General features: G+C 34.6%; 1 protein-coding gene across 2 annotated transcripts in view; it reads right to left on the bottom strand.

Annotated features, from left to right (window-relative positions):
* The window catches only part of COL11A1 (collagen type XI alpha 1 chain), a 243,381-nt gene that overhangs the window by 211,621 nt on the left and 9,570 nt on the right, over nucleotides 1-22,190 (bottom strand). For both annotated transcript variants that reach the window (XM_024230767.3, XM_054530629.2), the window contains exons 2-3: nucleotides 4,226-4,393; nucleotides 102-315 (exon numbers count right to left, since the gene is read on the bottom strand). In XM_024230767.3, coding sequence (XP_024086535.2) covers nucleotides 102-315; nucleotides 4,226-4,393 — 382 coding nt within the window. The remainder of the gene's footprint in view (nucleotides 1-101; nucleotides 316-4,225; nucleotides 4,394-22,190) is intronic.

Genomic DNA, 22,190 nt, shown 5'->3' with positions numbered 1-22,190 from the left:
CCACTAGAAAAACCTTATCACACTTCATAAATATTTGTTAAATGACTGAATAAAAAAACGATTTTAGCATAGCTAAAACATTGTATTATTTTGTTACTTACTTCCCATCAGCGATGTTAACAGTTCTGAAGAGGGGATAGTCTTCTGGGGCAGGTTTTCCAGTGTGGTCTTCAAATAGAAAAACAGGTGATCTCCCAACCTCAACACCAATTTGCTGAATACCATGCTCATTATATATAGATAAAAGGAAAGACTGAATTCCTTTTTTTGGTTTTACTGTAAACAGTATTGAAAAGTCTTCTGGGAAAGTTCCACCTGAGAAGAAAAGGCCAAAGAGTTAGAAATTTCCAATTTCCAATTTCTACTTTATTCCTAGATCACTGTAGTATTTTTGAAATTTCTACATGGCCTTTACAAATCAACTAACTTTGAATAGAAAATAGATTAATAAATAAATAGGGGTCCGCCATTATGGTTTCTCTTCAATTTTTATCCAAGCAATAGTCAAACTTTAAAGCCACTCACTTAAAGCACTTAAAGCACAATGTTTATGTGAAATTAAATTTGATTTAGGCAACAGGATCATGATACCAGTAAATATCAAACACATAACCACCACTCTTAAAACACTTATTTAAGTGCTAATTTTGGCGTAAAGTTTTTATTTTTTAGCTTTGTCTAGTCTGTAGCCATACATTCTCATTTTAAAGAGGCATTGTAATGACCCAATTTACAAACATATTCTTTCTGTTGTTTCTTTAAAAGCTCAAGAGTTTTTGATTAGTTCTTAATATCGAACAATGCAGTTTCACTGCATATTGTTTCTCATTAAAGAAGCATATGTCATTATGAGCCAGAACTATTAGGTAATTGGCTAACTTGATTTTAAATTCAAGAAGGCAGACTCTTTTTCTTTCCTTCTCTCTCCCAATCATATGCCAAATATCTAGCATACAGCCTGATCTATATTAGTCTTTACTAAGCATTTGTTATACAAATATATCAAACAATTACCCTAAGTATATCTCAAATAATTAAGTAATGAGTACTTATATTTTTATAAAACAGTGTATATTAAGTTGTGGGTTTTATTTTTCAAAATCATTTTCCAAATATATCTTATTTGAGCCTCTTACTACTCTGGCATATAAATAAAGCAAGCATTATTATTTGAGAAATGAGATGCCTTTAGTTGAAAAGTTGTCTTTTTGCAAAACCATTGTGTATGTGCATGTGTAATAAGCAATATCTAGCCTAATATCAAGGCCTTCCTTTTCCAATTCATTCATTCCAAATTATATTACAGGCAGTAGTATAAATCTATAAAAGAAATATGATTATATCTGTCTTGGATTCAAGTTCAAACAATTGTAGGAGATCAGCAATTCTACCTCTAAGAATGTATGGGGAGAGGATGCTTATGTGTAACTGTGTTGTACTTTCAAATCACCAAAGTACTATTTATAATAATAAAATGTTATAATAAGCTGCAATGATTGAAACTGATAAAATACAAATATGTATGTAATAGAATTATATGCAGCCACTTAATGTACCAAAAAGATGTTTTATGAAGTGGAAATTATTAAAACATATTACAAAAGAAAAAACAGCAAGAGGCATGAATACATTTTTATGCTATAAATGTATGCATAGACTAGTTAAGTGGAAGACAGTACAGTATCTCAATTGAAAGTTCTGAATCTTGTCAGATCATTTGGCTCAAATCCCAGCCCTACCACATCCAAATAGGATTACATTTAACTAAAAAGCATTTACAAAGCAAAAGAAAAAATTAACAAAGTGAAGAGACAACCTTTAGAACAGGAGAAAATATTTGCAAACTATATGTCTGATAAGGGGTTAATATTAAAAACATGTAAGGAACTCAAACAGCTCAATAGAAAAAAAACAAGTAATCCAATTAAAAATGGACAAGATGTCTGAATAAACACATCTCCAAGAAGACATACAAATGGCTAATGGGTATATGAAAAAAATGTTCAACATCATTAATCATTAGGAAAATGTAAATCAAAACTGCAATGAGCTATTACCCCACTCCAGTATGAATGGCAACTATCAAAAAGTCAAAAGATAAATGTTGGTGCAGATGTAGAGAAAAGGGAACTGTTTCATACTATTGGTGAAAATGTAAATTAATACAGCCATATAGAAAATAGTAAAAAATTTCCTCAAAAAATTAGAGCTAGTGCCATCAATCGCACTACTGAGTATACATACAAAGGAAATGAAATCAGTATGTCAGAGATACCTGCACTCGTATGTTATATTATCCAACTACCCTACTACTGGGTATGCCCCAAGTAAATGACATCAGTATGTTGAAGGGATATCTGCAGTCCAATATTTATTGCAACATTATTCATAATAGCCAATATATGAGATCAACCCACCATCTCCTAGCTATGTGTTCTTGGCAAATAAAATCCTACTTGCCCTTCCCATCCATTGACTGGGCTAATAATTTAATCTGTCCCATGGAACTATTGTGGAAATTATATGAGACTGTATCATAAAGAAAGCAGTCAGATAATGTTGATTATATGGCTCTTATCACTTAAATATATAGTATTTAAAATTAATTATGTAAAATTAATGATTTTAAGTAACTACCACATTGGAATGCAGAACACACTGACCCTGAGATAATGAGCCAAAGTATAAAAATTGTAACCTGTAATCTGAGTAGTTCTAAAGGTTTGTAATTGGTATATTTTTCTTTGTTTCCTCTCTTCAAAATTCCCATCCCTTTTTCTATGAAGGATGTTTTAGGAAATGCAGCAGAGTGCACGTAAATAGAAAAAGCAACTTACCTTTTTACTTTTAATTTTTTAAATTCTATTTTTAAAATGTTTTATGGATTTAATAATCATTTTAACTTTTTTATTTTCAAAGTCAGAAAAAAAGTTCATTTTATTCTTTATATTTTCAGTTTGTTCTTGTTCACCACAAAGTATTGCAAGACAGAAAATATATTGGAAGAATCAGTGAACAATCAAAATAAATGTATTTTGGTATATTTTAAAATGTCCTTCTATGAAAAGTGTACTGTGCTGTTTTGTAATGTTTTAATCCCTTGATTTATATTTGTTTTCTCTTGTTAGAAAACAGTTTCATATGAAGATTAGAAACTCAAATTTTCTCAAGCAGAGATAATATAGGATAATATGAAGAATTTAAATGATAAATTGCTGCTGAGAAGATCCCAAAGTGCCAGAAAGGACCATTTGATAACATATAAAATATATAGAGCAGAACAGACCTAGATTAAAGATTGACCGCACATAACTTGGTCAAGTCAGAGAGCCTCTGTGAAATTCAGTTTCCTCCTCTGTTAAATAAGGATGAGAACACCCATCAATCAACCAATCAATAGATAACTGGTATGTATCAAATGAAGGCAAGCACAGTTAAGTTACCTGCTTTGAAAATACGAGGCTCAACAATTGTCATTTCACCACTCAATTCCCTTTCTCCACATTATCATGATTGCTAGATGATTAGTGTTATTAGGTCAATTAGTGCTCTCATGGAAGGAAAAACAAATATTCAGCAAGTACTTTTCAGTACCATTATGAAAAACTGCCAGCTGATATTTAAAAAAAATCTCTGGTTTCAGGAGAGGTAACTGTGAGATGTGACTATCTTTTCTTATATTTTAGATAAGAACGGCATGAAAAAATAATGCAAAATTATTTGCAAAAAAAAGTATCTCTTTCAACAGAAACATTTACCTTAATGTTAGGAAAACATGCACTAAGTATGTTTAAATTCAAATGCCCATTAAATTAACTTAGATAGTCATTAAGGGGAAAGATTCCCTCCTATACCCCAGTCACGATGAATAAGCTCTACATAATTACAATAGAAATAGGCTAGATATAAAATGTTGTCTCCATATATTACGTACAAATAATGAATTACTAAATGTTCAAATAAGAATATTTTCACAGAAATGTGATTGTGTTGAATTAAGATTGGCAATTATTAAATTTTTTGTTATTTTCATTACATTACTTTGGTGACCACAATGTATTTGGTTTCTGATATATGAAAGAATTGCATTTTACCATATAATTGGGCATTATCTAACCTGATAAAAATACTAAATAGTAAAGAAATACTAAAAGTAGTTTTAGTAGTAACAAAAGTGTAATAATTTTTAATAATAATAACAGTAATAATAATAAAGTGAACATACCTGGAAATAACTGTTTTGTTGGGGCACTGAGTTGTGCTTGCTTTGAAACTCTGTAAGCAGTATCTGAGCCTTTAGAATTCTTTCTGTTTGTGCAAAATCCCGTTGTTCTTGATATTCCCTCTGGAGAATTGTGAAAATCTAGTGCTTTTAGTACATCAACTGGAGCAGCTGAAAAATAAGCAAACAATAAAAAACCAGAATTGAACAGCGATCTGATATAACAGTGAGTATTTTTAACACAGGATAGTATGTCATGTCATACTTTGAATCTATTTATCACTTGCCATGCTTCCCTAACATTTAGGTGGGAATTTGGGGAGTGGGGCAGCAGGTAGTAATATAAACCATAACATTCTCAAATTCAAAATATCTCAAATCTGGAATCAAATTATGGTTAAGCAACACAGAAGGGTTGTCTGTGAGTGTGTGTGTCTGTGTGTGTGTGTGTATGTGTGTGTGTACATAGGCATATGTGCATCTGGAATTTAAAGTTTCCTATATATGAATTTATAAACATTCATATGTATCTCAATTATAATTTATAAAATATTTAATAATTCAAAGTAATAACATTATGTAGAATTAAAGTGAAAGCCAGCATTTGTAAATATTTCATTTTCTAACAGAGTTACTAATAAACTATTCATAATCTAAACAGAGGTGATTTTGAAGATTCAAATGTACAATGGATATTATATGTAAACTCTGTAAACTGTGCACCTACTTAGTCATTTTATATACACAAGAGAAGTTGAAAGAAAGGTGTTAAAAATATAGGTAGCACAATACAATGCCTTTTTCAGTGCTTTCCTGAGTTAGTTATTTACAAATTATATACAGGTACTTATGTATGCGCACAAAGGTGTATGTATGTATCTACCTATATGTAATTTATTGATTTTTATTATCTCAACTTACCAGTCACTTCATGGATATTACTCCATACTTCATTATTTAGACTGAAAGTCCCTGGAGATGAGTAATTTAGTAATTGTGCCCCTCCACATTTTTATGTAGTCTTAGGGTATGTAAAACTAGGCTACTTTTTAGTGGAAGCATAAATTTCCCAAATCTAATTCATTCCAGGTACTTGGTAGCTACTGTGACGTGGTCAATATAAAATATGTTTGGAACCTTAAACTTTCCCTTTGTAAGTGTGACTGATTTGTATAAACAGCTTTATCGGGTTATAATTCACATACCATAAAAAACACCCACTTAAAAGCAAACAGTGGTTTTTGGTATATTGTACTATTATTATTTTTAATTGTGATCAATACATATAACATTAAATTTGCCATTTTAGATTTTTTAAGTGTACAATTCAGTAGCATTAATTACACTCACAATATTGTACAACTATCCTCTATTTCTGAACATTTTTCATCAACCAAACTTCATCACCATTATGCAATAACTCTTCATTCCTTCCACCTCCTACCTCCTGACAACCTCTTATATACTTTCTGTCTCTAGTTACTCATTCGAGAATTTTCATTTAAGCGGACTCATACAGAAGTGCCATATGACCCAGCAATTCCACTCCCACATATATGCCTAAAATAATTGAAAGCTGGGACTCAACCAAATATTTGAACACCAATGTTCACTGCAACATTATTCACAATAGCCAAAAGGTGGAAACAATCCAAGTTTCTTTCAACAGATGAATGGATTAACCAAAAGTATCCAGTCATAAAAAGGAAAGAAGTCCTGATACATGCTACAACACGGATTAACCTTCAAAACAGTACACTACAGGAAATATGCCATTTAGAAAAAAAAAAAAGAAAACACTTTATCTTTTTTAGATCTTCAAGTTGTCTGGTCCATAATTACATATATATTTAAGTCACTAAGCAAGTCAGGACATGAATAATGCAGTTCAAGTATTATTTTAAAAACAGACTTTAGAACCCATATTACTCAATGTACAGTAAGTCCTCACTTAATATCCTCGATAGGCTCTTGGAAACTTCGACATTGAGCAAATCAACTTTAATGAAACCCATTTGACCATAGGCTCATTGATATAAACTAGAGTTAAGTTCCTACAGTCTATTTCTGGTCACAAAAAACACCACCAAACTTCTAAATAAAGACTCAAAACACTTTTCATATTGAACATTGAACTAAATGTGAGCTATACAGACATTTAAGAAAGATTAATGAAAAATGAAATAATTATTTATCCAATTTTTGGTGAATCAGTGAATGATGGCGGTCATAGTAGTGCTGGGTTAAATTAAGGTACAAACGTTTGAAAAGTGAAAATTGTAAGGAGCATGTCCTCCCACCGTGCAGTTCAGCATCAATCACAAATATGATGAGCTCTGAGTGCTTTTGTACGTCATTATTTATTATGTGCATTTGGATAATTATGGTAGAGTTTACAGATTTTTATTTGACAACAATTTGTATTCATTCATTCATTTGTTCATTCATTTTTCAACCCGCTTATCCCAGTTCAGGGCCCCAGATGGCTGGAGCCCAACCCAAACATTCAGGACGCAGGGCGGGAACCAGTCCTGGACAGGACACCATCTCATGGTAGGGCACATATACCCACTCAAACAGACTGGGACCATTTAGAGACAGCAATTCTCTGTACACATTTTGGGGATGTGGAAGGAAACCAGAGTGCCCAGTGAAATCCCACGCAGGCATAGGGAGAACATGTAATCGCCACATAGTGGCCCTGACTGGGAACGGACTTTTTTTTTTCTTATCAACATTATCACTGAACGAGTCGAACAAAACAACATTATTTGAGGACCTGCTTGACTTATGTTCTATTGGCTTCATACCTATATTCAAAAACAAGCAAAACATTCAGTGTAGACCATATGCTGGCCAAATATCATTCAGCATGCCTGAGATATACAACTTATAATGATGTTCGAGAACATTTTTTTGCGCTAGTCCTGCTTGCAATGGCTATGTTTTTAAGCCAATAGGATAACTGTTTTATATGTGTTCTTTTCTCTTACCTCATAAGTAAGAAAATGCTAATCATAATAACTGCCAGGGACAGCCTAATATGTGCCAGTCTCTGGACTAAGTTCTTTACAGGGATTAACCCTCACAAACCACATGTTCTTATCCCTCCTGTGCAGACAGAGATTTGAGAACCAGAGAACAAAGATTACTCTTAAGAAGAATGCATCCCCACTGTCATAATCACAATTGGGCAGAGGTAAATAATACATAAAATGGACACAAAGTCTACAACGTATCTATTTTGTTTGTTTGTTTGTTTATTTTTGAGACGGAGTCTTGCTCTGTCGCCCAGGCTGGAGTGCAGTGGCGCCATCTCGGCTCGCTGCAACCCCGCCTCCCAGGTTCACGCCATTCTCCTGCCTCAGCCTCCTGAGTAGCTGGGGCTACAGGCGCCCGCCACCACGCCCGGCTAATTTTTTGTATTTTTAGTAGAGACGGGGTTTCACAGTGTTAGGCAGGATGGTCTCGATCTCCTGACTTCGTGATCCGCCCGCCTCGGCCCCCCAAAGTGCTGGGATTACAGGCGTGAGCCACCGCGCCCGGCTACAACTTATCTTTTAACACCATGACCTTATCCAAGTGTTCACTCCTCAAAAAACAATACAAGTAGAGACATATAATAAAGGTATCAACCAAGCTTTTTTTTTTTTTTCCAAAAAGGCATTTCAAGTTACAAAAAAGTAAAACTCCATTAATTAAATCCTTAAGTTTATTTTATTTCAAGTGAACTAAATAATGAATTAAGCTACTTTGAAATTCTGCCTGTTATTTGATCTCATAATCCTCATAGATATTGCGTTTAATAAATTGTCATTAAATGGATTCTACTGTTTTATACACATACATACATATATGTGGGAAAGCTATTCTTTATATTTTGCTAACTGCAACTGTTCAAAGATTAAAAGAAGTAATTTTATGGCTAAATATGATATATGAAAAAAGTAAAATGTCCATATTCAAAGCAATTCTTAAATGACCTTAATATTTTAATTATCTCTATGTTGCCAACTGCTGGCACAAACCATGTGTATGCAATTCAGATGTATCTAATTCAGCACACTGTTTTGTTCAATTATATTTTCCTGTCCTTTATTGAATATATATAGGTTTATTAAGTGAGAGAATAGAATATCAGAGCCCAATGTGCTACTAAAATAGCCATTTAACTGGGTTCCATACTTTTTCCCATCAATCTTCATTCCACCAGCTTGCTTAAACTTCCAAAAATCCATGTCTCATGTCACTCTGATGTTTAAATTCCTTCAAAGAACCCCACTGACTCTCAGATGATTTCCACATTCCTTGAATATACAATTTGGATATCTGGACACTCCCACTTATCCTACCACTCTAAGCTCACTGAATGTACAGTCTTAGCTCTCATGAGTCCCTAATTCTGTCCTCATTCAGTGTTCTACCATACTAAACTCAGTCTTTCCAGAATCCACCATGTTCTCTGGCTTGCTTCTGGGCCTTTATAAACCCTACTCTCTGTTTCAAACACTTAGCTCCACCTCACCTGAAGGATAAGAATATACCTGATAATGCATCTTTTGCAGAAAACATTCTCTATCTCCCTAAGCTGGGTTAGATCTGCTAACCTCTATTATAGCACCTTTCATACTTTTTTTTTAATTATTTGCCTTGTCTTTGCCAATTTTTGCAAACTAGTAAGGAACAGGTATACACACACAAACACAGAGAGATTATGAAAATGTTGGTTGAATGTGAAACACGATAATGTGAAAATATATGGAAGGAACTTCCTCTGAAATCCTCAGGCTATCTAGTGTCTAAATAATTTTTTTTAGGTCCTAATATGTACTTTTTATTGTATTCTATTGACCTCTTAAACACCCCCACCCTTTCACTGATCAGTTTGATCCCAAGTCTTTGACCCTTTCTCTCTTGTTGCCTTCACCATCCATACAGATTACTGATGAAACATATCATAATACTTTGATTGTTTCATCTCTAATTCCTTCTCTAAGCTTCTTTGCACACTCCCATGACCAGTAGTGAACCACATCATTACAGTGTTAAAGAGCAAGACTGCTTCTTAAGTCCACCTCTGCCTCTTAGCATCTGTGTGACTTGGACAGATTACTTAACTACTCTGGGCCTCCGTTTCTGTATCAGTACAATGAGAATAACACAAATATTTACTTCAAAGAGTTTTTTTGTCAGAACTAAACTGGTTTTTGTAACAATGCCTTCGAATGATGGTGGGGAAATCTGTGCCTATGGGCATAGACCTCCATAGACCTCCTTGCTGCCTGTTTTTATATGGTACATGATATAAGAATAATTGCACATTTTAAATGGTTGAAAAATAAAAGGACAATATTTTATGACACATGAAAACTATATGAAATTTCAGCTTTCATAAATAAAGTTTTTACTGGAACATAGCCACACCCATTCATTTACATATTATCCATAGCTGCTTTTGTACTGCAACAGAGTTGCATAGCTGCAACAGAGACTCTGTGCTCACAACAGCTAAAATATCTACTACCTAGCCCTTTTAAGCTGAGTCCCGAGGGATAAATAGGAGTTCCTCAATGAAAAAGAGAAGGAAAGAAACAGCAGATATGGTAGCACAGATACAAAGAGAGTAAAGAGTTCAAGGAAACCAGCCATGCTTGCCCAGGGGGACATCGACACTGAGAAAATTTAGCTCTCCAGATTATCCCTGGATGCACCATGGCTGCTGAGGACCACTGGAGAAAAATCATATCTTCATCATGCATTCACTGCCACAAACTCCAAGAGATCTCCAATAAAAACTATCGACTCGCCCATCCTGACATTTATTACTAGAATTGGAATAATTTTCAGTTTCTAAAATGTACCTTGCTGTCTTTATCTGTAGATTTTTTCCAGTCCTTCCTCAATTGGTTAAGGACAGTTGATTTATTTTTCAATCCTGTCAATAGAATCATCTGAAGAGTTTATAAAACCTATGAATGCCTGGAACCCACCCCAGAACTAATAAACTAGAATGATTGGGTACAGACATCCATATTTTTTAAGTTTCCCAGATGAGTCTAATGTGCAGCCAGGGTTGAAACTTGGCGGCTTCAGACCTAGTCAACCTTTTAGTGTAAACCTAAGCATGCCTTATTCTAGGAGATTTATTCTTAGCTCATCCAAGAGGATGACGTGACCTCTTTATATGATCCCAGTGTCTTGTATTTCCCCTTAGGTCACCCTACACTATTTTGTTTGCTTGCTTAATTATGTCTTTGGCTCTAGGCTGTATGCTCTCGGGCACAGCACCTGTCTAAATTATGGTCATGATTTTCTTGTTACATACTCACATCAGCTAATATTTCTCTCTCTCTGTTAAGCATGTAATTTATTGTTTAACATCTGCCTCCCTTGGTACACTGTAAACCCTCTGACAGTGAACATCAGTGCTATTGATATTCACTATCAAATTGCAAAGACATAGCAGCTGAAGCACAGTAAATAATCAATAGAGAAATGTTTAATGGATGAATAAATGAGTAGCCACAATCTGTCTCATAGTTGAAGCATTTTTCGTACCAATTTGAGATGGGAAAGGAAGAGGATTGGAAGTGACCTTTACCAAGAACTTGAAGAGGTTTCCAAGTTTGTTTGTTGTCATTGTTTGATTCAGGTGTGGCAAGAATATAGGTGTGAAGCAGCGCGGTGGCTCACGCCTGTAATCTCAGCACTTTGGGAGGCCGAGGTGGGTGGATCACGAGGTCAGGAGTTCAAGTCCAGCTTGGCCAACATGGTGAAACCCTGTCTCTACCAAAAATACAAAAATTAGCCTGGCATGGTGGCATGCACCTGTAATCCCAGCTACTCCAAAGGCTGAGGCAGGAGAATCTCTTGAACCTCGGAGGCAGAGGTTGCAGCGAGCCGAGATCACACCACTGCACTCCAGCCTGGGACGGAGCAAGGCTTTGTATCAAAAAAATAAATAAATAAATAATAAAATAAAATAAATAAATAATAATAATAAAGTAGCCTTCCTAATGTAGATATTTTCCCAACTCCTTGAGAGTCACTTATTCTCAACCTGTACCTCACATCACAGACTATATGTGAGGCATACCATTACGGAACTAATAAAAATAAAATAATACAGAAGAAAATTCTCAGCCATCTTCCACTGAGTCAAAAAACCAGTACTGCTACTATGAGCATGTGGTAGTGAGATGTAGGACTAACAAAAGAGAAAAGGATAGAAAATTGATTATTTCTTATAATTTTCCTACTACTAATATTCTGCTATATTTCAAAATCATGATAGCTCTTAAGAAAGAGTCTAAGATCAGATACTTGTAGATATGTGGCATTATTTCTGACGGCTCTGTTCTGTTCCATTGATCTATATCTCTGTTTTGGTACCAGTACCATGCTGTTTTGGTTACTGTAGCCTTGTAGTATAGTTTGAAGTCAGGTAGTGTGATGCCTCCAGCTTTGTTCTTTTGGCTTAGGATTGACTTGGCGATGCGGGCTCTTTTTTGGTTCCATATGAACTTTAAAGTAGTTTTTCCAATTCTGTGAAGAAAGTCATTGGTAGCTTGATGGGGATGGCATTGAATCTGTAAATTACCTTGGGAAGGATGGCCATTTTCATGATATTGATTCTTCCTACCCATGAGCATGGAATGTTCTTCCATTTGTTTGTATCCTCTTTTATTTCCTTGAGCAGTGGTTTGTAGTTCTCCTTGAAGAGGTCTTTCACATCCCTTGTAAGTTGGATTCCTAGGTATTTTATTCTCTTTGAAGCAATTGTGAATGGGAGTTCACTCATGATTTGGCTCTCTGTTTGTCTGTTATTGATGTATAAGAATGCTTGTGATTTTTGCACATTGATTTTGTATCCTGAGACTTTGCTGAAGTTGCTTATCAGCTTAAGGAGATTTTGGGCTGAGACAATGGGGTTTTCTAGATATACTATCATGTCATCTGCAAACAAGGACAATTTGACTTCCTCTTTTCCTAATTGAATACCCTTTATTTCCTTCTCCTGCCTAATTGCCCTGGCCAGAACTTCCAACACTATGTTGAATAGAAGTGGCGAGAGAGGGCATCCTTGTCTTGTGCCAGTTTTCAAAGGGAATGCTTCCAGTTTTTGCCCATTCAGTATGATATTGGCTGTGGGTTTGTCATAAATAGCTCTTATTATTTTGAGATACGTCCCATCAATTCCTAATTTATTGAGAGTTTTTAGCATGAAGGGTTGTTGAATTTTGATCTTTGACAAACCTGAGAAAAACAAGAAATGGGGAAAGGATTCCCTATTTAATAAATGGTGCTGGGAAAACTGGCTAGCCATATGTAGAAAGCTGAAACTGGATCCCTTCCTTACACCTTATACAAAAATCAATTCAAGATGGATTAAAGACTTAAATGTTAGACCTAAAACCATAAAAACCCTAGAAGAAAACCTTGGCATTACCATTCAGGACATAGGCATGGGCAAGGACTTCATGTCTAAAACACCAAAAGCAATGGCAACAAAAGCCAAAATTGACAAATGGGATCTAATTAAACTAAAGAGCTTCTGCACAGCAAAGGAAACTACCATCAGAGTGAACAGGCAACCTACAAAATGGGAGAACATTTTCGCAACCAACTCATCTGACAAAGGGCTAATATCCAGAATCTACAATGAACTCCAACAAATTTACAAGAAAAAAACAAACAACCCCATCAAAAAGTGGGCGAAGGACATGAACAGACACTTCTCAAAAGAAGACATTTATGTAGCCAAAAAACACATGAAAAAATGCTCACCATCACTGGCCATCAGAGAAATGCAAATCAAAACCACAATGAGATACCATCTCACACCAGTTAGAATGGCAATCATTAAAAAGTCAGGAAACAACAGGTGCTGGAGAGGATGTGGAGAAATAGGAACACTTTTACACTGTTGGTGGGACTGTAAACTAGTTCAACCCTTGTGGAAGTCAGTGTGGCGATTCCTCAGGGATCTAGAACTAGAAATTCCATTCGACCCAGCCATCCCATTACTGGGTATATACCCAAAGGACTATAAATCATGCTGCTATAAAGACACATGCACACGTATGTTTATTGTGGCATTATTCACAATAGCAAAGACTTGGAACCAACCCAGATGTCCAACAATGATAGACTGGATTAAGAAAATGTGGCACATATACACCATGGAATACTATGCAGCCATAAAAAATGATGAGTTCACGTCCTTTGTAGGGACATGGATGAAACTGGAAATCATCATTCTCAGTAAACTATCGCAAGAACAAAAAACCAAACACCGCATATTCTCACTCATAGGTGGGAATTGAACAATGAGAACACATGGACACAGGAAGGGGAACATCACACTTCGGGGACTGTTGTGGGGTGGGGGGAGGGGGGAGGGATAGCATTGGGAGATATACCTAATGCTAGATGACAAGTTGGTGGGTGCAGCGCACCAGCATGGCACATGTATACATATGTAACTTACCTGCACATTGCGCACATGTACCATAAAACCTAAAGTATAATAATGATAATAATAATAATAATAATAAAAGAAAAAATAAAAATAAAAAATAAAAAATAAAAAAATAAAAAATAAAAAAAAAAGAAAGAGTCTAAAAACTGGGACATGCCAAGCCTATAAACAATAATTAATAACTAGTTTCCACAGTAAGAACTGCCCAATAACTAATCCAAATTCAGTAGTTATTATTTCTATGACTTTGGATAAGCTATTTACCTCTCCAAGACTTAGTTTTCTCAATGTAGCCTCATTTTGAAAATTAAATGCTGTAAGGAATTTTAAACATAGAATAGTGTCTAATACATAATACATATTCAATAAAAATATTATCTAAAATTATTATGCCCTGAAAATGTCTACCTTTCTGAACATTTTTAATACCATCCACATTTCCCTAGAGCTATAATTAAATTGATTCCTGTTATCTGCTTCCTCAGACTACCTTGGGAAAGTTCTCTGCAGTTGAGTAGAATACTAAACAGTTTTGATCTCTAAATGTCCATTCAAAATCATCCATAAAAATTATGTCCTGCTTAGCAATATCTTCAGCACGTTCATATTGCATTCCAGATACAAACAACCTCAGGAGGTTTCCTGGAATTTAGCTCAAGCAACAAAATAGATCTTAAATCTATATTTTCATGCTCAGCACTTCATTACCCCCCAGTAGTACAAACGGACATTAATACACTGATATCATTAGCATTTTTCTCTTTTCATTATTTTTTCTTTGCATGGCATAGAAATTGATATAACTATAGTTTAAACACAGCAGGCCTCATGTAAGCTATTTATTAAAGATTTAAAAATGTAATATTGTAGACCCTTTCCCCTGACACTGTTCTTTCATTTATTGTAAATACATATATTCCACATACCAACCACGAATTATATATGAATATAAAATATTAGAAAATTAAGCACATTGACTTAAATACTCCCATATTTAAAAAGATACAGAAGTTCATATTTAAATGATGATGTGACACAAATAATGCCAATAAAAATTACGTAAACTTCCTACCCTCAACAGAACCCTTTTTGGATGAAATTACCAGATGTTTGACTTACATGCTACAATCTAATCTTTCTAGTCAACATAAGTGCAAAATTAAAGAAATAAACTACTTAAATACATTAGTAAATTGTAAGATTATATATGAAGCCCTTACAGTTCTATAGTTTACATTAATTACTACAGGACATGGGAAGTGTTCCATAATACTATTTAGAGTTCAATTTTCCCCAAAGGGTTCTATAATCAACTAAGATGTATTGTAATTAATAATGCTCTGTTTACTTAATATATTTCTCCACATATACACTAATATACACACAAATGCTACAAATAAACAAATGTGAGCACAAAATGGCTTAAGATTTTGATAGGCACCTTGAAAATCTGTGTATTTTATATTCAAACAGTGAAGAGCACCAAACTGAGAATGACATAAGAAAGACAATATATATCAGTAACCTGGAGTTTTAGGAATGTTAGAGTTAATTTCATCAAACCAAACACATAACAAGCCTATTAGTACTACCTTTTCAGAAAATAGAAATCCAGTGAACAAATGTAAATGTATTTTCTTACAATTCCAGGAAAATTCCAGTTTAAAACAAAATGAACTGCATAGTGAAATTCATAATTAGAAAGGTCAATAAAAATACATAGTAAAATATTCTGAAGTGTAATTAATGAAAAAGTGTGATTTCCAGCAAAATCAATTGCATCAGCATCCCATTGTTGCCTGTTTATAACTCTAATCTATTTAGGGATTGAGAGAAATAGTTGACCCTTGAACAATACTAGTTTGAAATGTATAGGTCCAGTTACGTGTGAATTTGTTTCAATACATAAATTTAAAACACATTTTTGGAGATTTGTGACAATTTGAGAAACCTTCCAGAAGAACAAAGTAGGCTAAAAATATCAAAAACATTAAGAAAAAGTTAAGTATGTCATGAATGCACAAAATATATGTAGATACAAGTCTTTTATGGTTTACTACCATAAAATAGAAACAAATAAAGTATAAAAAGTCAAAATTTGTCAAATCTTATGCACACAAACACAGATCATACATGGCACCATTATACATGGCACTATTCATAGTGGAGAGAAATGTAAACAAATGTAAAGATGCAGCAATAAATCAAAACTGCGTAAGATTAACTGTAGTGCATTCTGTATTACCGTAATCATTTGTTAGCCACCTCTTGGTGCTATTGCGGTGAGCCCAAATGTGGAAAGTATCTGCTTAAATATCATTTCCATATGAGCAGTGGATCTCTCTAGTAAATTGCCTATCTGTGTAAAAAGTGATCTCTCAGGTTTCTCGTGTGCTTTTCATCACATTTAGTGTGATATTGTAAACCTTGGAAAGAACCAGGGAACCTATATGAAATACCACTAATGTTTCACATACTCCCAAGAAACAGAGAAAAGTCATGACACACACACACACAAAAAGTTGAATTGCTTGATTGAGGTCTGCTGTGGTTGCCTGCCATCTCAAGATAAATGAGTCCAGCATAAGAATCATTGTTCCAAAAAAAAAAAAAAAAACCAAAAACCAGAAAAAGAAAAAAACAAAAGAAAGGAAATCCGTGAATCCATCACTGCATTTATGCTAGTAAGTGCAAAAGCCTTGAACTTTTGCAAAACATCTTTTTCAAAATCTTATATTGATAATGCAGCTTTATGTGGGTAAGGGTGGCTATGAGAAAGCCATTATGTAACTATGAAGTTCAATATGATTCAAGAAAAAGTGAAGTCATTATATGACAACTCAAAGCAAAAGCAAGGTGAAGAATCTAAAGCTGAAGAATTTAATGCCAAAAAGGGTGGTTCGATAATTTTAGAAAGAGGTCTGGCTTTAAAAATGTCAAGATAACAGGAGAAGCACCTTTCGTTGATGAACAGGCAGCAAACCATTTCCCAGATACCACTAAGAAAACCACTCTGGAGAAAGAATAGCTGCCTGAACAGGTTTTTTAATGCATATGAAACAGCCCTATTCTGGAAAAAAAAAAAAATTCCACCAAGGATATTTACTAGTAAGAAAGAAAAGTGAGCACCAGGATTTAAGGTAAGAAGAAATAGGCAAATTCTACGGTTGTGCAAATTCAGTCAGGTTTATGAGGAGGGCAGCCCTTATCTATAAAGTTGCTAACCCCAAGCCTTGAAGGGAAAAGATAAACAGGAATGCCTGTCTTTCAGTAGTACAACAAGAAGGCTTGGACAAGAACCCTTTTTCTGGAGTGGTTCCATCAATATTTTGTCCTTGAAGTCGGAAAATACATTGCCAGTAATAAACTGCCTTTTAAAGTTCTTTTGATATTGGACAATGCCCCTGGCCACCCATAACCCCATGAATTCAATGACAAAGGTGTTCAAGTGGTCTACTTGTCCAAAGTACATCTCTAATTCAACCTCTGTGTCACGGGGTCATAAAGATCTTTAAGGCTCACTCACATGGTACTGTATGGAAAGCACTGTCAATGCTCTGGAAGAGAACGCTGATAGAAAGAACATCATGAAAGTCTGGAAGGGTTACACCATTGAAGATGTCATTATTGTTACAGAGAAAGCCTTGAAAGCCATCAAGCCTGAAACAACAAATTCCTCCTGAAGAAAACTGTGGCCATATGTTATCCATGGCTTCACAGGATTTGCAGCAGAGCCAATAAAGGAAATTAGGAAAGAGATTGTGGATACGGCAAAAAAAAAAAAAAAAAAAAAAAAAAAAAAAAAAAAAATGTGGAGGTGTGGGGGGGTAAAGGGTTTCAAGATATGGATCTTGGAAAAATTCAAGAGCTAATAGACACCACACAAGAGTAATTAGCAGAAGACAACTTGATGAGGATGAATGCTTCCAAACCAGTGTCAGAAGATGGGGAAGAAGAAATAGAAGAAGCAGTGTCAGAAAACAAATTGATATTAGACAATCTGGCAGAAGTGGTCTGATTATTCAAGACTGCTTTTGCCTTCTTTTATCACATAGACCCTTCTATAATATGGTCACTACAATTAAAGCAAACAGTGGAGGAAGGATTGGTACCATATGAAAATATTTTTTAGAGATAAGAAAAAGCAAAAAGTCAGACACCAATTACAATGTGTATCCCTAAAGTTACACAGGTGTGTCTGCATCTCCTGCCCCTGCTTCCACTTCTTCTGCCTCTGCCATCCCTGAGAAAAGATCAGCCCCTTGTCTTCCTCCTCCTCAACATGAAGATGATGATGATGATAAGGAAAATCTTTATGATGATTCACTTACATTTAATGAATACTAAATATATTTTCTCATCCTTATGTTTCTTAAGAACATTTTCTGTTCTCTATTGTAAGAATACAGCATAAAATATATATAGCATACAAAATATGTATTAATCAACTGTTTATTTTGTCAATAAGGCTTCCCATGAATGGTAGGCATTAGTAATTAAGCCTTGGGGGAGCCAAAAGTTATACATGGATTTTCAATGCATGGGGAGTTGGCTCCTCTTACCCTCATGTTGGTCAAAAGTCAACTCTATATAAAATACATGATTCTGAATTTATCTTCGATTAAGGGCAATACTACTTTCTAGGTAGCCATCACCATGGCTCTCTTAAACCAACAAAACAAAGTACAAAATGCCGTTACCATTTCTACACAGCTGTCATTTCTCAGAACACCTGAATTAACATGCATAGTGTCCATCAAATAAGAAAAAATGCTTTACTGTGTAGAATTTGGCTGTTATATTTACTATACTATGTATAGTCAATACTGCATAAAATGCAATAACAAAGTATGGGAATTATTGGATATAGATGACCTAGATGCTGCTAACATCTAAAAGCTTAAATAATTTAAGGCAACATTTATACTCCAAAATTATCTAATTTTACATTTTATATAGAAAATTAACACAAACTCAGTACTTTAAATGCACCATTGTTTTCTATATGAAAAATATTTGATTAGTACTAAAGAAAAAAATGAATCAGAAAAAAGATTATACGGAGAGTTGCAAAGGCCTGGAAAATAATATCAAATAAAAAGAACAGGCAAGGCCTCAATAAGAAAATGATATTTGGGCAAAGTCTAGAAAGTCTTAGGAAGCTCCTCTATCCTGCTATTTTTGCAGAACAGGATTCTAAGCAAAAGGAAAAACAAGTGCAAAGAACCCGAGACAATAGTTGGCCCAGAATGTTGAAGGAAATGCGAGGAGACAAATATGTCTCCAACAAAAGGATCTTTTTTCAAAAAATTATCCCCCATACCCACTTCCTAATATTTTGGCTCTCTTTCCTGCTCAGGTCCCTTCATTTGTACATTGGATATTTTCTCATGTAAATTTGTGTAACAGAAAATATTATTCAGTTTGGATAGAGAGCATGGAAAGTTAACAAAAAAAAAAGATAGGTGAAATTCAGATTGAAGAAATTTAGTTCTGTGTAAAGTTATTTTAAACTCTGTATTATATAAAAGTCAAAATCTTTCTATGTACTCTATGTGAATATGTGAATACTGCTATAAAAAAGATTGACTGCATGGACAAAAAAAAGAGTGAAAGAGTTGTGGTCAGAGAAGTAAAAGTGAGCATACATTGAAAACAGGCTGCATTGGTCCTGTGGAATGTTTAGAGACTGGATTTTATTCTAAATGAGATTTAAAAACCGTTGGAAGGTTAGGGGGAGAAGGATGACTTGAATCAACTTTTCTTTTTTTTTTTTAGAGCAGTTTTAGGTTTACAGAAAAATTGAGAGGAAGGTGCAGATAGTTTCCATTCATTTTATGTTTTCAGACCACTGGGGCTGCTGTGTTGAGAAGAAACTCTAGGCACACTGGAGTGGAATCAGGTGGCAGTGAGGAAGTAACTGCAATTTTCCAGATATAAAATGTTGCTTTCTTAGACTGAGATAGAAAGTATGGGTCAGATTCTACATATATTCTGAAAGTGGAGCAGATAGGAGTTGCTGATAGGTAGAAAAGGAGATAAGAGAGAAAATGAGTAAAGCTAAGTTCAAGGCTGTGAGAAGAACAGGTTTCAGGAGAGGAGTTCCGCAATTCAGTTTTGGGTATACTAAATGTGAGATGAATTAATAAATACTGTTAGAAATCATTGAGTAGGCAGTCAAGTATGCAAGTCTGAAGTTCAGGGTAAAGCAGGATAGCTGATATACTTTGGGTAATAACAAGAACAGTCACATAAGGTTTAGAAATGCTAAGTTATGTTTTTGTCTTATAGCAGATTTTATTTTAACATTTTTTCATACTCCCTTATAAAGTGGAAGTTTAGTTATATATTTTGCAAGACTACATGACCATAGATCCATATAAAGTGTGACTTAAATATACTAATTACTGTTGAGAACACCAGGTGACTTGACAGTGGGGTTGGCTATTCCAGAAAAAACAGCATGGCCCCAGTTCACTGACTGTCAGAGGATCCAATGGTAGGAATCAACTGGGACAACCCAGTTATGTGTTGATATCGAAATATGCACTGACCCTGCTAACTTGGCAGTTTCCTTGTACTTTTTAATTAGTGACATGTTTCCATGCTATGCAGAAAAATCTATCCTTATGATCTTGTGTTATGTGTCCCCCGCCTTCTTCCCCAGCACCATCTCACGTTTTACCCCCACTGCTGCTTCTCCAGACATACTGACATTTTTCAAGTCCTTTCTTCAAGTCCCTTATGGTGTCATCCTCCCTTCATAAAGGCCTTCACATCACTTCCTGGAATGCTCTTTCCTCTTCACTTTAGTTAATTATTCAATGCTCAATTGGTACTTTCTCAGGGAAGCTTTCTTTGACTTTACTAAACTTCTGTTCTGTATTCTCCAGGAACCATACACTTTTCCTTCAAAGCATCTAGCATAGCTGTAGTTTTATATTTACTTGTGCCACTATTTGATTAATTATTGTCTCCTCAAGTATACCATAATCACTATGAGGCAAGATTGTAATTATCTTTGCCCACCAACTACCTTTAGCATATAATGAGCTTTTAACCTGTACTTGTTGAACATGGCAATGAAATGAATGAATTAGTTTAGAATTTAGGGAGAGCATTTAATAGGGATTTAACAGATATTTGTTGAATAAGTAAATGAATGATTGCATGTATTAATTAGCTTTTCACTCCATGAGAATAGAGATCATCATATTGTCTGTGTAGCCACAGCACTTAACACAGTGATTAACATAGAAGATAGTCATTTAACTTTTACTGTTATTGAACAGCCTCAATCCTGAACTTTTTTATATCATAAAAGCTTGACCTGAAAGTGGAAAGCAAAAATAGCATCACAACTCTGAGTATGGTGAAGAAAAGAACAAAAACTGGTTGAGAGTATGACATTTTAAAAGTACAGCATTTCTGATTTACAAATAGCCAAGGCTGTTAAAAAAAAGGTGTATTATAAAACGAAAATTATACTTCCAATATAACCATTTGACTTTAATGCTGAGAAGAGCAATATTTATTGGCATTTAGTTTATTACATGCTCTGGAGACAAGGATTAAAAGAAAGCATTTTCTATATTGTAATTAGTTGATCTCCTCAACTCAGTTATTGCAGAGCCACTACTGCTTAACAATAGCATATTTATCAAATAATTTGCACATTATGATGAATAACCTTTCACTTGACTTCCAGTGCCTAGTTATACAAGCCAGACACATTTCTAATTATTTATATATTTGTTTCCTGTTACAGAAGGTTTGTAAACCCCTGCTTCTGCATCAACATTATCTGTGAAACTTTATAAAGCATCTATGCTTTGATGTCATACAAAATCTATTTCATCAAAATCCCCAGTGTTAGGATTGGAAATAATTGTGATACTAAGCCACAGACCCCAGTCCTCTTGACTTTATTGAAAATATCTTGCTTATGAGTTCATTCATTCAACAAATATTTACTGGCTATCTATTTTCCTCTAGATATGGTGACAGATGCCAGAATGTTTTGCATCGGTGAAAAAAGATGTATTTCCTGCTTTCATTATACCATCAAAAATATTTTGAGATAAGTATTTGAGTTTTGGATAAGTATAGTGTGCTTTATAATGTTATGCCAGGCTAACTACCCCAATCTTCAACACTTGAAGAAAGTTATTTCTAGAGGAGACAATATCTAAACCTCAAGCAAAGAGGATTTTTACTTTCAGAAATAACAAAGTGGGAAAGTGCTTAGGGTAAAGGTCATAAGTTGGCTTAGAACCAAAACAGAGACTGATAGTCTCAGGAAATCACAATAATATCAGCAGAAATTCGTTCAAGATACTTCCATAGACATTGAGAGTAGGTGATACACATAGCTATATATCACATCTCAGGTGGTTAGGTTATGGACAATCAAGTCATTAGCAATGCCAACAACGCCCTCACTTCATTCAGCAAAGTTTTATCAAATGCCTGCTATGTGGTGGATTC

The sequence above is a fragment of the Pongo abelii genome, chromosome 1, assembly GCF_028885655.2.
Source record: "Pongo abelii isolate AG06213 chromosome 1, NHGRI_mPonAbe1-v2.0_pri, whole genome shotgun sequence".
NCBI lineage: Eukaryota > Metazoa > Chordata > Mammalia > Primates > Hominidae > Pongo > Pongo abelii.
The sequence above is the reverse complement of the archived record's forward strand: the minus strand, read 5'-3'. Positions and strand labels throughout refer to the sequence as shown.